The following is a 17,421-nucleotide window of genomic DNA, read 5'->3' as shown; positions in this document are numbered from 1 at the left end:
TGCTTCCTAGTTAAATACAATATTTTTAAATATTTATGTACTGTTATCTTAATTTTTAAATTTCTATTTTTATAAAAGGCAAAGGACAATTGAGCAGAAAAATGTTATACTCTCTCTCTCTAGCTATTCATGCTGTGAAGCAACCTGTTTTACTGTATAAACCTGTGTTTGTTCTATTTCAATTGTGCAGAAGAAAACAGTTCTGGCACCTTTAAAAATCAAAGATCTATCACTCAACAGGAGAACACAGCAACCATAAGAAAGGGAATTATGAGAAATAGCAAAAAAAGATGCAGTGCTTCCAAAACCTCATAGGGCTTATGAATCACTTGCAGACCTTGTAAAACTGTAGATTCTGGTTCAATACAGTATGTCTTGGCTGGGGCCTGAGACTCTGCATTTCTACCAAGCTGTAGGTGATGTCTATGCTGCTGGTCCTCGGTGTTTATGGATGAGACTGTTGAGGTCATATGGCTTGATAAATAAAAATCACTTTAGAGTACTTCATACTTACAGTTGTCGTGACATTAAGCTACTACTGCTATATTTAATCTGCAAAAACAACCGTAAACTCTTCCCCTTCCATCAAGTGATGGAGCCTATTTCTCCACTCCTTGAGTCAGGTTGGCCATGTGATTACCTTTGATCAACAGACAACAGCAATTTGCCAATGGTGAGACTTGAAAAATGTGCACTGGGACTTATCTCTTGCTGCTCTCGGAATCCTGCAATCACCACACAATTGCACCCAAGCTAGCTTGCTGGAGGGTGAAACAAAATGTGGAAGAGAACTCAAGTACTCCAACATAAAGCCCCAGACAACAGACTGCCAACTGCCATCCCTGAGAGTAAAGCCATCCTGCATTATCCTGTATCCAGCTCATTTCTCAGTGGATCATGGACACTTGAGCGAGCGCAGTAGCTCTCAGTCAACCTCGTCCATATAGGAGATCTCCACAGCTAACACACGGAATCATGAACTAAATAAATTGATGATTGTTTTAACCACCGCATTTGGGGGTATTTTTTTGGGTTTTGGTTTTGCGTTTTATGCAGCCTCTGAAGTAGGTGCAGTTAAGAGTCTGAGTAGTACATGGGCCATTTGTGCTTATGATTCTTTTTCCTTTTTGTCTTCAATATAAATGGTATGATTTTGCCCTTACATAGTAGAAATTGATATAAGTAGCTTTTGTAATAGCATTTTAACTATTGTCTGTTTTTATAATTTAATTTATTCTACTATGTTGAACACTTCTGCTTAGAGGTCAAGTCACTTGCCAAACCACACAGTGTGTAAATGGCAGAACCCTTTTCAGCTTAATATAAAGCCAGACATTTCAAAAATTCTTTTTACTAAGTTAATAGATGTCTTAGATTCTTCCGTTAAAATGCAAATACAGATTTGCCTCTGAAGGACATGATCTCCAACCATCACCTTGTTTCACATTTGAGAAGGTGATATAAGGTCTATTCACAAAGGGATAATCTTACATTGATGTGAGATGCCAATGACAAACCTCCTTGGGGAAGGATGTACTCAGTGCCAGCCAGTCATTGACACAGATCCTCTGGGGAGAGGGCATCATCCTTACACTTCTTTTTTTTTTTTTTTTTGCAGGGTCACTCATGGTCAGGCATCCTGCCCCAGTGTTGGTGATTCTTGACCATCTGGTTGTCCTCTCCAAACCTATCAACTTCAACCATATTTTTTTCTTTTTCCTAGCCATGTGAAAAAGCATATTATTGCTAGTCCCAGGGCCATGCCTCTATATTAAAGGCTTCTCGCTATGGACTAGGGAAGTGTTTCTCAATTTTATTAAACTATTCCTCCTACTGAGATGATCTCCACCTCTTCCACCCCCTCTTATTCTTCCTTGTTGCAAATCATCACTTAAAAGAGGCTTTGCAAACTGGCATTCCTCACGCTGAATGTAACCTGCAGTATCACTTGCTTAATAATAAAACAGAGTTTTTAAAAATCAGAATTAGAACACCTTTAATCAAAACATGCACTTTGTAGGTAACACAGGCCCTACTACTCCCTATCATCCAGCTGCTTCCCTAGCCACATTATCTTACTGGCCTGTGAAGACTTTCAATTGTGCATCAGCTGTATTCTAATCTTTCTTGCTGGGGATTTTCATCTACTGCCTGTACTATAATCACTACGCACATCCCAGGGATCCTCGATCTGTATGTGCAGCCAAAACGTCTGTTTAGATCTTCAACTGCTTACTCTTAGCTCCCAGTGTTAGAATTTGCTCTCACATACTCTCCCTTGCCTCCCTAGAGCAACCCATTCTATTGAGATCACCTTTCTTAGAAAAAGTGCTATTTAAAAGGGTATCAATCCACCGTAGAACTATTATTGCACCTGGCCTCCCCTGACTATCTCTAATGTTAATATATTCAGCCCCACAGAATATCTCACTTGGGCAGACGTGGTAGCCTCCCAACTGCTCTCCTCACTGCCAATATCCTTTTTCCTCCATTCACGTTCAAGATGATCGTCAGAATTATATTCCTAGTACTAGCAATTTGGAAATCATATTCCAGGTTAAAAGTCTTTCTAATCTGGCTCTAAACTAACACTCTGGTCTCATCTCTCCTTAACCCTCTTCCTTCATACTTGTGCTCCAGACATGCTACAACTCTCAGAAGACCGAGTATTTTTTCCACAGACTTTGCCTACTGACTGGAGTGGCCTTCTCCATCTGTCCTTCTGGCCAACTTCTCTTCCTTTCCTCCCAGCTCCTGTGGTTGGCCTTGCTCAATTAGCTAGAGAAATCTCTCCAACCACAGCTCTTGTGCACATCTCTGCGATAGCATGAGAATCATATGGCTTTACTACTCATCACCTCCACTCCAGATCTGAGAACACCGAGGGCAGGCACCACATTTTATCTAACTCTGCATCTCATCAGCATCCTTCTGACTTAAAATAAACTAACAAAAACAAATAAGAACAGCCACAAACATGTATGTTAAATAATTAAAAGGCATTCTCAAGATTCCTGATTAAGAAGTTATTTCCTGAGAACCAGAGACAGTTTAAATGAAGATATAAGTGTATCCAACTAGGAAGGTTAGTTTATCCCAGAAGACTCATTGCTTATGGACGGTGAGGGATTTCTTTTACCAAATAGATCTGCAACAGGAGGCCACATATAAATAGCATTAATCTGTGTGACTTCAACTACAAAAGCTTCAACCTTCCTTGGTTAATATGTTGTGCCTATAAGTTAATGTAATATAGAGACTTTTGTATTTAGTTCAGATTCTATTAGGCTATTGATTAGGCAAGCATTCAGACCTGTTAATAAACTTAATTCCACAAGAGTTTCTATAAACCCAGAACTGTGCCAAACTGCAGTAAGAAAAGAGGGGCAAGTTTAATAGTGCTATGTGGTGATTCTTATGTCCTTTATATATGGTCTCTCATATCTGATTTTCTTCTAGCTTTAGAGGTAAAAGTTAGAGAGGGTCCTAAAAGCAGAAAAATAATAGGTCTGTCTTTAGGGAGTTTCATCTTAGCTGTGAGGGCAAAGTTAGCAACATCTAGAAAAGATGTTAGCAACATCTATAAAACAAGATAATCAAGTATCAAGGTATATCAGAGACAGAACTCACTACAGAGTTAAATTGGTTCCATTATTTGTGGCTAGGATGGGGAAGCAAGATTTGCTAATACCAAGTAGAACTGTAATTGTCTAGCTCTCCCTCATAATTTCTTGGGTCTGACAAAAAAACAGGTTCCTGCACAGCATTCTGCTATAATGCTTGAGATCTGAACCTTAGAATCACTTGTTGGTATGGTGATAGCCAATTTAAAGTCAAATGTACCTAGAACTACAATTAAATAAAAGTTTTAAAAACTATTCTGGCACAGTGGTTTAGTATTAATAGATATACCAATAGATAAAAGTGTGAAACCATGAAAAAAGATTTCTTACGATTGAGATAGTGCATTGTGAATCTGGAACAATAGAACAGAGTCATGTGCTTTTAGCAAGTGTATGTGAATACACTTTGCCCCCACAGAACATTTTAAGTAACACTGTATTAAACCATTTTCAGACATTAACACCTTTGTGAAAATAATTTGGCTGACCAGCTACTTAATAAGATGCAGTAATTAAATCCTCATGAACTCCCAGAAGGAACCTTGAAGGCCCCAAAGTCCAACCCTCCTTCTGAGGTGGGAATTGTCTTTGCAGGATGGAGTGAGGAATTGGCTGTGAGGAGGAAGGATGGTTCCACGGCACCAAGAACAGATAAAAGCAGAGGTCTCATTCGGCACACCCAGGAGAGGGTGTTCAAAGGGTATTTTGATTTGTGGGGTGGTGGGATTTCTCAGGAAAAAGAGAAAGAAAGCAATGAAAGAGGTACTGAGAATGAAAAGTGTACAACCTTTCAGGGGGACAATTTGGCATTATGTATTTCAAGTCTTTTAAAAGTCCTTCCCCTTTGAACACTAATTCCACTTCTACAATTAACATTTAAGGACATGGGTGCCCAAATGTTCAAATATAATGATATTCATCACAGCATATTTTATAATGGGTAAAAAACAGAAACAACCTAACTAGTAAACAAGAGGGGACAAATTCTAAAAGAATATATACCCAGAAGTCAATAGTTTATCTCCAGGTGGTTGAATTTTAGGTGACTTAACCTTCATTTAAAACTTTTTTTCATTTTCTTTTTCTCCATTTTTCATTTTTTTTCTATAATAAAAATGTCCATGAGAAATACTCGCATGTCATAGTATCAGATTGGCAGTGATAAGAGAACTAAAGGGTAGTATAAGCAAACATCATAGTTTTTCTAGGAAGACAGCTCTAATGCACCTTCGGTCCACTTCGCCTCACTTGTCTCTGCTGTCCTGACCCTTCGACCATTGTATGTGCGAAGGGACAAAATATTGGGCTGCCCAGTATGATCTATCACCACGCAACTCCACCTGATGTGGAAGCCTGCAATTGAAGTCTTATGCCAGATGTCAGAACACCATTACATCCGAGGATAATATGGAAAGAAACCAAGCAAAAGATGCCTAATGCTAGACCTATGAAGGCTCTACAACTCCTGCTGTAACCAATTAGAAAACCAAACTTTAAGAGCCCTACTAAGTGCTTTGGGACCATGATAGATACAGACTTTGCATTCTGTGTTTAAAATCTAATAGGAGAAAGAACATATGGTCCCCAAAGTTTGGTTTTTTGGACCCAATTGCACCACTAAGGGCGGACAAGTATTTAATATTTCTGTCCCTTCAATTGCTCAATTATAAAACAAGGGAATCAAAGATAACTGGGTTTCTTTTTCAGGTTAAAATTTGCAAGTGCTCTACTAATGCTTCTCAAAATGTAATGAATTACCTGGGGCTAGTGGTTAGATGCAGATGTGATTCAGTGGCTTTGGAGAAAGGCCTGAGATTCTGCATTTCTAACAAGCTCTTGGGCTGCTGGTCCCCGCGCTACACTTTTGAGTTGCCAGACATGACATCATTTAATTTCCCCAAGTATCCCTTAAGACAGCCCTACTTCACTGACAAAGAAGTGACTTGTGTAGAGTCACACTGATACAAAACGTCAAAGCAGAAACCCCAACTGAGATCTTTTTACTCTTTATTTCTAAGATGTTTAATGTCCCTTTCGGTTCTAAAATACTATAATTAGAAATTACTACCACACCCATTGAAAGTGAACAGGATTACAAGTTTAGTAAAGATAAGCTGTTCATGGAGTTCAGAAGAATGAGGGATCATTTTATATAGGGGAGAGGGCTGGGAGTCAGTTAAGGAATCATAGTGGAGATTTGACATCAGCTTCGAAGGATATTTAGGATAGTTAGAATGCAGGTAAGCATGGATAGAGTATACAACAGGTGCACCCAACCTGCTATGATCAGAGCATATTTCGATACAGAGAAAACCTGTGCAGAGGGGCTCAGAACAGCAAGGCAGGCCTCATGGTTTACTCCCCTGACTCACATCATTCACTGAGCGTGGCAGATGCTTTCTTGCTGCTATCCATACCACTGCCTTGTTTTAAGAGAAGGATAAAGTTCGACAAGTAGAATGACCTCCCCTTTCTGATCTGTTTCTAAGTAGATCTCCTGAAAGAAGCCTTAGTGCTCTTAGTCTTAGGCTCCTCCAGGCACTCTGTAAAATGCCAGCCGTATGGTACATGCCTACAGAAACAACGGAGTTAATTCTCTCCTTTTGAAATGGTGACTCCCATCCTCCCCCAATCCCACCAAATATTCCCTTTTAAAGAAAAGCCATGGTTCACTGCTACTGAAAATTAAAGACAACAGCATAAAGATCAAGGCCAGGCTGGTGCTAGAGATGACAGAACATTAAAATCACCACTTGAATTTCTCTTTTCTTGAACATGGACAAAGACTACTAATAGAAAGCCAATCCCCACAATGCGGGTTCGTTTCAGACTTTTTGCACTTGCATCTCTCTGTTCACAAATTATTTTGACTAAAATGAACAAGTTGGGAGTGGACTTCAGTTGAGAGGAAACAGGCGAGATGATGATATACCCCCCAAAAAGAAATTACGTATGACTCCTCCCACCCCCCACTGCTGTCGCAACATGGAGTACCAAGAAAAAGCAGGAGGGTTTATGAACCAAAGCCAAATTTATAAGTTGAAGAGAGAAGGAATTAATCAACTCTCCCTCCTCCACGATATCCTTCTGAGCTCTCTAACTGCACCCAGCTTGCTTCCATCCTCCTTAGCTCCAGCTTGTGTTTAGGCAATCAGATTCATACCTCTCGCACTCCAGACTCCCTTCGTGCATTTACTACATCAAAATTTTTAATGTTCTTATTCTTTCTTATCCTAGATTGGGGGTCTGGTCTCAGTTCCCAATAAAATGTTGGCACAATGGCTTGGAGTGGTATTCTTGATGCCCCACTACTAAAATTGTTATTACAGTGGTTCAGCTAGATGGGCTCAGGCTCCTTTCCCATAAAAGCATGGAAAATATCAAGGGTGTTTTCAAAGCATGCAAAATATCTCTCATCAGATATCCAATACTGAAGGAGAAGACATTTGCCAACAGAAATCTGTGGTTAGCCCTGAAGAACAGATTGATCAAATATACACAATAGCCATATTATAACCTGGTGAATCAGATATTCTCACAAGACAGGTAGAGATATGAGAGAACAAACAGGAAGGAAGAAAAAACTTTAGGTGAGCTCTTTTGTTTTTTTTTTTTTTTCCTTTTTTAGTTGGTTGGACACATAGAACCATGAAATTAAAACTTGTGAAAAACAGCCGTATCAACTTGCTGTGGTGACTCAAAAGTTGTCGTTTCTGGACTTAACTTTGCTGAAACACTTGATTCATGTTGTTCTTATTTAACCTAATTTGCATTGATTTAATCAGTGTTGGTATGCTTTAAATACATAATAAATTGGGATTCTGCAACTTAAATGACTTAGAATAGCTAAATTTCAATAAAGCTCATTTCAATCTGTTAATGTATATGGTTCTGCCAAACGGTTTAAAACTGTAGAAAAGATGCAAACTTGCCACATTAGAGGTGGAAAAGGTTTAAAGATACCATACAGATGAAATGATTTGCAGAATAATAATGTGAAAAGCAATAGATTGTTGCGTGTGTATGTGTGTGTGTGTGTGTGTGTATATGTGTGCATATATATATACACACACACACATACACACCTCTCAGCCTAGAAGCATCTTCTAAGTTTTGAGTAGCATACTTAAAAGAAAACTCACATATAAATGCAGTGAATTTAATTTTATTCTCTTTCTTTCTTGCCAATACTCAACTCTTCTGTCTCTCTGTACCAGCTCTACAAATCAAGTGACATCCAAAGTGGGACCTCTTCTTGCCCATTTGGCAGCCTCTGTCACCACTTTGCCAAGCTGCCTGCATTAGGAGGGTTTTCTTCCTAGCAGCCATGGGGATTGGGTGGCTTTTACTCACAGTACTTGCTAGGTGGCTGGCCACTGTTTACCTCTGCCTGTCCCTGCCCGACACCTCTCCCCCCACCTCCCAACCCTTTAGAGTTTATGGCTCAATCAGCCGGCCTGCTGTCAGGAATAATTGTTTTGGCAAGAGGTGAAAACACTTGATGGTGAATTTGTTTGTCTGTCTGTTAAAGTGTTCCGCAGAACCTTGGAAGTGCCAGGATGAAACCTGCAAATGCCCAATTCAGAATCAGGAAGGAGGCAAGAGCAACAGAGAGATAACCATCAAGAATGGCAAAGGAAGGGCACCATTTTAAGGAGGGACAGCAAAGAAACCATCTGTGCCAGTAACAAGCTATGTGACCTTGGATAATCCCCTGACATCTCTCAGCCTCAGTTTCATCATGTGCAAAATTAAGGGGGTTGATTTTCTAATGTCTCTTTTAGCTCCCAAGACAGCATGTGACGTCTAGGACATTTCAGATTTGTGTTCCTTCCAATTAAATGATGCATCTCAGAGATGAATGACCAGGGCAGAGCTCAGATGAATACAAAATGGAATGATTCATGCCCCTGTTCATATCTTTTCCTGAAAAGTACCACCACTCTTTGGTGACTTTCATTGTTGAGCTTGGATGCTAAGGACCAATCCAGTTACTTGTCCAGTCCATCTACCCTGGGAGCTCTGGCAATCCGCCCTCATTCCTATCAAAGTGAGTACAACTACAGATAATGCCTACTTATTCTGAGTTCCTTAGAGGCAGAAAGGGTAGGAATTCAAAGAGAGGAACTGGAGATTTACATTTGACTCCCCCAGAACCTCCTTGAGCACCTTTCAAGAAAAAAAAAAAAAAAAAGGCTTGCCCACATTCACTTCAACAAGCTTTCTCAGCCATCTTTGATGATGATTTTTTTTTTTTTCAACAAATGACCAACAGGTCCCTGCCAATAGCAGTGCAGACCCCCTCCAGATCGGCTGGAATAAGAGGGAGAGCTCAATGTAAGAACTCTTATCTATAAATAATTGTTAATGGAAATAATGAGGCAACGGATTCTCTTCATACTTAGAGGAAAAGCAGCACAATTTAGTACAGTCTCAAAGATTAATTAGGGTTGTGTTGTATGGAGAGGTGTAGGCTTCATTATGGTTAAACTACTCTTTCTCTACACGTGCTCCAGCACATTCTCCTGGACTGGAGTGCACTGCAGGGCCCCAAACCACCGCAGACAGCACTCGTCAGGGTTCCCCTCCCCGTATCTACCGAGACTGGAGAAGCCCCCAGCGGGATCTCAGCCGTCTCCCTGTACACAGACATACCTTTCTGTCACACTGGATGTCACACCACGAGGACTGGGTTGGCTTCCCAAACCGGGTGGGTTCGGGAAGCATGCCCCCATCCACCACCAGAAAGGGCTGGCTGACTGCAGAATTCCAGTGCCTGAAGTGGGGGGAAATCTTAGCCAACCCCCAAATCATTGCCTTCCCATGTCTTCTCTGAAGTTGCTTTTCTAAAGCAGAAGACCAAATGTTGATTTCTCTACAAATTCCTACGTATCTCTTACACGTAGACAGCTTTAAAGGGGAAAAAATGTATATCCCCGAAAGGGAAGGGGAGGAGAGCGCAGGGTATTTCAGTTTCTCACTTGGAAATATCTTGTCGTTGATGATGTTACCCTACCTCCACCCCTCCTCCCGTTTTCGAAATATGGACAAAAAAGCTGAAAGTGTTTTCCGTTTCATCAAAGAACATATATTACTTTAGTGGTTCGGTAAAATGTTGGTTTTATGCCCACCCCTTTTCAATCTGCCCATGTCTGTGGTGCTGGGGAAGACGCACAATCGTGAGCAGCTTACGACACACAGTGAGCAGTAGGTGCCTGTGCAAGCTCGCGCCGCACACTGCCTGGCGGAGGGAAGGAGCCCGGGCGCCGCTCGCCGCTCCCCGCGCCGCCGCCCTCACCGCCCCGCCGCCGCCGCCGCAAAGCGTGAGCGAAGCCTCTCTCCGCAGCTGCCCGGGGCGCTAAGGGCAGGCGGTCTCCGCGGAGCAAAAGGTGGCGCCGGTCAGTGGTCGTTTCCAATGACGGACATTAACCAGACTGTCAAATCCTGGGGAGTCGCGAGCCCCGAGTTTGGAGTTTTTTTCCCCCACAACGTCACGGTCCGAACTGCAGAGGGAAAGGACAGCGGCAGGAAGGCGAAGCCCGGGCTCCGGCACGTAGTTGGGAAACTTGCGGGTCCTAGAAGTCGCCTCCCCGCCTCGCCGGCAGCCCTTGCAGCCCCGAGCCGAGCAGCAGCAAAGTGAGACATTGTGCGCCTGCCAGATCCGCCGGCCGCGGACCGGGGCTGCCTCGGAAACACAGAGGGGTCTTCTCTCGCCCTGCATATAATTAGCCTGCACACAAAGGGAGCAGCTGAATGGAGGTTGTCACTCTCTGGAAAAGGGTGGGTAAGACACTTTTTAATTAAATTCTTTCCCGAAGATTTTTTTTTTCCTCCCTTTTCTTTGCTGCAGCATCTAACATGGACCAAATCACCATCTCTTTGATCTTTCCGTGGCTGTGAACTTTCTATGCTGCCCAGCTTTCTGCATGCTTAGAGGTGAACGTGCGGTTTTGGGGAGGGGGGGTCCTTCTTTATTTCTATATATTTATTTGATTTTTTGCCCTTTTCTCCCTCTCCCCTGCTCCCCCTCCCTCGGAATAAAATATGATGTAGATTTCTGACCGAGCGCTTCCAATGGACGTTCTCCAGTCTCTCTGGAAAGATTCTCGCTAATGGATTTCCTGCTGCTCGGTCTCTGTCTATACTGGCTGCTGAGGAGGCCCTCGGGGGTGGTCTTGTGTCTGCTGGGGGCCTGCTTTCAGATGCTGCCCGCCGCCCCCAGCGGGTGCCCGCAGCTGTGCCGGTGCGAGGGGCGGCTGCTGTACTGCGAGGCGCTCAACCTCACCGAGGCGCCCCACAACCTGTCCGGCCTGCTGGGCTTGTCCCTGCGCTACAACAGCCTCTCGGAGCTGCGCGCCGGTCAGTTCACGGGGTTAATGCAGCTCACGTGGCTCTATCTGGATCACAATCACATCTGCTCGGTGCAGGGGGACGCCTTTCAGAAACTGCGCCGAGTTAAGGAACTCACGCTGAGTTCCAACCAGATCACCCAACTGGCCAACACCACCTTCCGGCCCATGCCCAACCTGCGCAGCGTGGACCTCTCCTACAACAAGCTGCAGGCGCTCGCGCCCGACCTCTTCCATGGGCTGCGGAAGCTCACCACGCTGCATATGCGGGCCAACGCCATCCAGTTTGTGCCGGTGCGCATCTTCCAGGACTGCCGCAGCCTCAAGTTTCTCGACATAGGATACAATCAGCTCAAGAGTCTGGCGCGCAACTCTTTCGCCGGCTTGTTCAAGCTCACCGAGCTCCACCTGGAGCACAACGACTTGGTCAAGGTGAACTTCGCCCACTTCCCGCGCCTCATCTCCCTACACTCGCTATGTCTGCGGAGGAACAAGGTGGCCATTGTGGTCAGTTCACTGGACTGGGTTTGGAACCTGGAGAAAATGGACTTGTCCGGCAACGAGATCGAGTACATGGAGCCCCATGTGTTCGAGACCGTGCCGCACCTGCAGTCCCTGCAGCTGGACTCCAACCGCCTCACCTACATCGAACCCCGGATTCTCAACTCATGGAAGTCCCTGACGAGCATCACCCTGGCCGGGAACCTGTGGGACTGCGGGCGCAACGTGTGTGCCCTGGCCTCGTGGCTGAACAACTTCCAGGGACGCTACGATGGCAACTTGCAGTGCGCCAGCCCGGAGTACGCACAGGGCGAGGACGTCCTGGACGCTGTTTACGCCTTCCACCTGTGCGAGGATGGGGCCGAGCCTACCAGCGGCCACCTGCTCTCAGCTGTCACCAACCGCAGTGACCTGGGGCCCCCCGCCAGCTCGGCCACCACGCTGTCAGACGGCGGGGAGGGGCAGGACGACGGCACTCCCGAGCCTGCCACCGTGGCTCTCCCTGGCGGCGAGCACGCTGAGAATGCCGTGCAAATCCACAAGGTGGTCACAGGCACCATGGCCCTCATCTTCTCCTTCCTCATCGTGGTCCTGGTGCTGTACGTGTCCTGGAAGTGTTTCCCAGCGAGCCTCAGGCAGCTCAGACAGTGCTTTGTCACGCAGCGCAGAAAGCAAAAGCAGAAACAGACCATGCATCAGATGGCTGCCATGTCTGCCCAGGAATACTACGTTGATTACAAACCGAACCACATTGAGGGAGCCCTGGTGATCATCAACGAGTATGGCTCGTGTACCTGCCACCAGCAGCCCGCAAGGGAATGCGAGGTGTGATTGTCCCAGTGGCTTTCAACCTATGCGCTACCAAATATGCCTGGGCAGCCGGGACAGGCCGGCGGGCACCAGGCTGGGGTCTTCTTGTCTGTGCTCTGAAATGCTCCTTGACTGAAACTTTAAGGGGATCTCTCCCAGAGACTTGACATTTTAGCTTTATTGTGTCTTAAAAACAAACAAAAAAACGAAATAAAACACCACAAAACCCCACCCCACAACCTTCAGGACAGTCTATCTTAAATTTCATATGAAAACTCCTTCCTCCCTTTGAAGATCTGTCCATATTCAGGAATCTGAGAGTGTAAAAAGGTACCAATCATTGATTTTTTTTTTTTTTTTTGTAAACTAAAATGTTTAAAATAAAATAGCATTTACAGTTTTTACAGACTGGTGTAACCTAAATGAATTGTTACCTGTGTTACAAGAAAAGCAACAGTTAAAATTTCCTTGGGGGGGGGGGTTGGAAGTGGGGAAGTTCTCCAGTAGCCAGAGGGAAAATCTAGAAATCCAGGAGAAAAGTAGTGAGGTGCAATTTGGAATTTTAAGAAGGGCAAGCAAAGCTTATCAGTTTAATATTTCAGATTAATTTTCCCCACATGAGTGAGAATTGGAAAAAACAGCAAGATCCTGTGTATTACTGAGGTGGGGGCAGTGCAACCTAACCACCTTAAAGCAAGTGAGAGGACTGAGGACTGGGCATCACTGCTCAGACTTTAAGGCAGAGACGATTGCAAATGGCTTTGAAAAGGCAGTGCCCAGCAGTTTGTCCTGAGAACAAGAAACATTTTTGCACTTAATGTAACCATCTTTCAGATCAACTCAAAATCTCACCCCCAGATGCCACTTGTTCATAATTCTATATCTTTGATTGACCAGACTTAGTAGCATTTGTGCCCTTTCCCATACCCTTCTATGGCTAAAGAGAGTCCCTCAGCTCCTGCTCTCTGTGGTCTGGATGAGGGAAAGGAGACAGAACCCCAATGTTCAGTGCCGAGAGCCGTGCTTCAGGAGCACATTGCTAAGACTGCAGCAAGCTTAGGCTCCCAAGCAGTGATAGCACACTCCTAGTTTCTACGGGGAAAGATGAGAAAATTCTACCTCAGGAGAATGCCTACAGGGTAATGACTTGTAGCAAGAGACTTCAGGGGCAGACGTGATACAGCAGTGCTGGGGGTGGGGTGGGAGAATATCATCATTTGATCCTGTGTTTGCACATTAATGAGATGGGGATAATTTGTTAACCCGGGACAGAAAAGCTGCCTCTTCTTGGATTGCCCTTTTGTGTAATGCTTGCTTTCCCTGTGTGTGTGTGTGTGTGTGTGTGTGTGTGTATGTGTGTGTGTGTCTGTGTGTGTTTTTTCACTTTTTTCTCTGTTGGGATTGATGACTGCCCTTTCCCACCCTTCATAGGTTTCCAGGTCCATCACTGAGATTTCAGTTTTTTATTGAACTAAAGAGAGAGGAGGTGGTGAGAGTAGCAGTTGGCGGGTGTGGGGAACGGAAAGGGGAGGTGTGTATGCATTGGATGGAGGGGTCCTTCACCAGATGACAATTTAAGCAAATGTGTGATTGAAATAAACTGTCATGGATGGCAGATGGTGAAAACTGAACCAATCTTGCCCATGTCCCGAAATCTTTCACTCCTCTAAATGATACTAAAGACTGTCATCTTTCTTTTCTCTTTTTTCCCTCTTTTTAAAAAGAGAAGCCCAAATAGCAGCAAGAGGGATGGGGAAAAACACACACCACCGTCCCCTCAAATGCAAATGTCTCCAGCTACCAACATTAAGAGGCAAAAACAGCTTTTTGAAATGCAGAGTAGCATCACCAGAAGGGTTCCTTAAACTAAGGGTTGGTGGTAGGTTTCTCTTCTACTTTTGGAGAAACCAACATGCCTAAAAATATCCCTTCTAAGAGTTTCTTTCAAGAGAAATATTTTGCAAATGTCTATAAGATTTAAACCTTGGGAGACAGATTCTTATACATGCACCTCATTCTTCCTGACCAGGAAACTTCATCTTGCTTTGTTTATAATTAAAACATGACATTATGATGCACACACCATGCATATAACACCCATTGGGACTGTTAATGTACTAGAAGAGAGGTGCTTTGTTTGATAACTTTGAGGAGGGGGTTTTGGATTTAGTCTAAGCGTGATCATTGGGGTTTTCATTCTAAATAGCAAACCTCTCCTAGGGCAGGGTAACAGGAACAAGGTTCTCTCAGGGATGGTGTGCCTCATATCTATATTTAAACCTCACTAAAGAGACCTCCTCTAAAAGACAGTATACCTTTTTTGGAAAAAATTCCCAAATTGTGGCAGCTGAAGGAAGGCTCCTCGGATTCCATTAACTTAACCTCCTCCTAAGGAGGCTATAGGAATCCAGTGCCAAAGCTGCTCTGGCTGAGTACATTAAAGGGCTGTGTGGGTGTGCTTGTGGGGAAAGCTTCCAGAAGCAAAATCTTTCTGGCAAACATCAGAACCACAGGTTCCCCTTCACCCCCTAGAAATGTGAATATTGGAAACTGTAGTTTATCTCCTATCTCCAAGGCTGTTTTCTTTCACTCTTCTTGTTTCAATGTGGCCATGAGAAAAAGAGAATGATGGTGCTGTGTTTTATGCTGCCCCTGCCCCACTGCCCATCACATATGTACAAGATCTTAAGTCCATGTAAAATGGGTCTTAAGTCCATTATAAATCTCATGAGGGATAATTATAAAGAGGAATCTGCAATCTGGGACCTTAAGAACAAATGATATGGCCATAGAAAGCTGCATTCTTACTTCATGTGTATGTCTGTATGTTTCTGAGTTGTGTGTCTTTGTAGGCAAGCAGATACGTGTTCTATACAAACAGGAATTTAGCTCACATCATGCCATGCCCATGCGCCTCTTGCTCTGGAGAATGGCAGAGGGAGGAAGAAGGCAGCAATAAGGGAAAGTGGTAGTTTTAACCAAGGTTTTGTGACACTAGAAATTTTTTCTTTCTCCAATTAATTAATCTTTAAGCTTCAAGAAACTTGCTCTGACCCCTCTAAGCAAACTATGGAGCATTTAAAAGGGAATTTAATTTTTAAAGGTGTAGCACCTTTTTTCTGTTGTTGTTCTTCCCACAGAGGGTGCTAATCTCATTATCCTGTGCTATCTGAAAAGACTTTAAGGCCATGATTCAGGTCTCATTCTGGGCATTGTGATGGATTGACCCTCCATTTGCAGTACCTTCCCAGCTGATTAAAATTCAGCAATCGTATTGAAGTTTTTGGAATATTTATATAGAAAAAAAAAGTCTTTTCACATGACGAATGACAGTCTCACACCAGTCTTAGCCCTGGTAGTTTTTTAGATTAGGCCAGAGGGAGCAAGTTAAATGAAATCCATCCTTTGGTTGCACTCAGGGAAAAGGCAGCCCCTGACACTCAGACTTCAGCTATTGGGAGTTGAGACCACCTGCCCCACAATGTAGCCCATCCTCCCAAGACTGCAGAGTTGCCATCATAAAGGAAAGGTTATTCCAGTAAAAGGAAATGGGTTTTTAAAAACCACTTTTTATATTCTCTCAAGCTTCTCTAAGAATGCTTTACCTTTTCTCCCCATCTTCAGGAAGGCAGACATTTGGTATGACTTAGCATCAACAACACATTTATGAGTATGTGTAAGTTATTAGAGGGGCAAAAGCCACTTGTTATTCCTCCCAAGTTTCCTAAGCAACTTCACACAGATCACTGACAGGATTAGGGGCCACCTGTGTTTCTGGCTTACATTAATCCACTTGTCAGCAAGTTTGATGGCTACTTTATCTAGCTATTTAGCATGGCTGAGTAGAAGGAGGCACTGGTGCATCACATATTATGGTAAAATTAAAGTCATCAGATAACCCTTTCACTGAGAAAATTATCAAAGGCCCAGAAATTATATCTGTTTTGGAGAATGGGTAGTCAAAATAAGCATCAATTATCTCCTCTAGATAGGTGGTTATGTTGATCGATCTGGATTTGCATTGAATGTAAAATAGTAAGAAATTAGCCAGAATATGACTATTAAACTGGCTCCTGAAACATTAACATTTTGAGACAGGTTTAGGGACAGACACACACACTTATCTACATATCTATTTATCTATCTCCACATATATAACCACACATACACAAACATGCACACACATACGTATGTATATATAACCACACATCTATACACACACATTTATAACTCTATATATAAATACACACACACACACAAACGAAATCCGACCACATTACATAACTGTCTTCCAGTACTAATTTTCCTGCTACTTTCTTCTTCCATGATCAAATTTTTACTCAGGAAAGGATCTGATAAAATCACCAAAAAGGACTTCTGTGGCTGACGGTATTTTCATGTACTAGCTAATGAGTCGGTGGATGCTTTGCAGTTTGGGGATCTTCTGGGCTCCTTATGCCATGGCAGAGTGTACAGCTGCTGTCTAGTGGTCAGAGCCAGCAAATGGCAATGCATTCTTCTGAGAATATTTTCCACCTCAGGGTTAAGAAACATATTTCTCCATTAAGGAATGCTCTACTAGGATTTTCTTTCTTTCTGGGATTCAAAAGTCAACATTCTCACTGCTGACTGGGCACCATCTCTGGGCCTTCCTCAGTTGGACACAATTCCTGAAGGCCATTGATTTTTTGCTTAAAGTGAAGCACCTGGTTATTGCATATTTAAGGTTTAGACTGAAATTAAATGAGATGGAGAAATAAAATTTACCGAGAGGTTCCTGGAATGAGTGCTGTTACCTAGATCACAATATGTGAGGGAGGTACTAGCAACCTCATCTATATATGAGCAAACTGAGGCCTAGACAGGTTAAGTACTCTGTGCAAAGTTACCCAGCTAATGATTGGGAGCACTGGTCTTCAGTTTGGTGGACTTTTCACTATACCCTGTTACTTTTTTCCTTGAATGGTTGCCCCTCCACTCCTGCACCGAGTGAAGAACCGAGGACTAGACTGGGCCCAGGGTACATGCTTAACACATCCTTCTGGAATGCGACCAGTGCAATACTGGAATCCAGGAATTTTGACCATGATTTTGCTCTGGCTGATGGTAATTGGGTAATGCAGGGCTCTGTCTACAAA

The 17,421-nt window shown here is 43.5% G+C and overlaps 2 protein-coding genes across 7 annotated transcripts in view; one reads left to right on the top strand and one right to left on the bottom strand.

The window, feature by feature from the left end:
* Positions 1-9,478, bottom strand: part of CTNNA2 (catenin (cadherin-associated protein), alpha 2) — a 483,549-nt gene extending 474,071 nt beyond the window's left edge. Inside the window, exon 1 of one of the 3 annotated variants that reach the window (XM_012648465.1) lies at positions 9,279-9,478. In XM_012648465.1, the coding sequence (XP_012503919.1) occupies positions 9,279-9,437 (159 nt within the window). In that variant the 5' untranslated portion in view covers positions 9,438-9,478. Of the gene's footprint in view, positions 1-2,629; positions 2,919-9,278 lie in introns of those variants that run through there. The other 2 variants (XM_012648464.1, XM_012648466.1) reach the window with 2 other exon arrangements.
* A 340-nt stretch (positions 9,479-9,818) lies between these two features.
* On the top strand, positions 9,819-12,685 carry LRRTM1 (leucine rich repeat transmembrane neuronal 1). 4 transcript variants are annotated; one of them, XM_012648469.1, is made up of 3 exons: positions 9,836-10,407; positions 10,542-10,559; positions 10,677-12,685. In XM_012648469.1, the coding sequence occupies exon 3, from the start codon at positions 10,736-10,738 to the stop codon at positions 12,302-12,304; it is 1,569 nt and encodes a 522-aa protein (XP_012503923.1). In that variant the 5' UTR covers positions 9,836-10,407; positions 10,542-10,559; positions 10,677-10,735; the 3' UTR covers positions 12,305-12,685. The 4 variants fall into 4 exon arrangements, with proteins under 4 accessions (XP_012503922.1, XP_012503923.1, XP_012503925.1 ...); XM_012648470.1 differs by having other exon boundaries at positions 9,957-10,021; positions 10,474-10,559; XM_012648468.1 differs by lacking the exon at positions 10,542-10,559 and having other exon boundaries at positions 9,819-10,403.
* The last annotated feature ends 4,736 nt before the right edge of the window (positions 12,686-17,421 follow it).

This window comes from Propithecus coquereli, unplaced genomic scaffold (genome assembly GCF_000956105.1).
Source record: "Propithecus coquereli isolate 6110/MARCELLA unplaced genomic scaffold, Pcoq_1.0 Scaffold286, whole genome shotgun sequence".
Classification (NCBI taxonomy): Eukaryota; Metazoa; Chordata; class Mammalia; order Primates; family Indriidae; genus Propithecus; species Propithecus coquereli.
Note: the sequence above shows the minus strand (reverse complement) of the source record. Positions and strands in the feature narration are given on the sequence as shown.

Excerpts from the sequence above, each read along its gene's own strand:
- LRRTM1 (XM_012648468.1), top strand. The coding sequence starts at position 10,736 with ATGGATTTCCTGCTGCTCGGTCTCTGTCTATACTGGCTGCTGAGGAGG.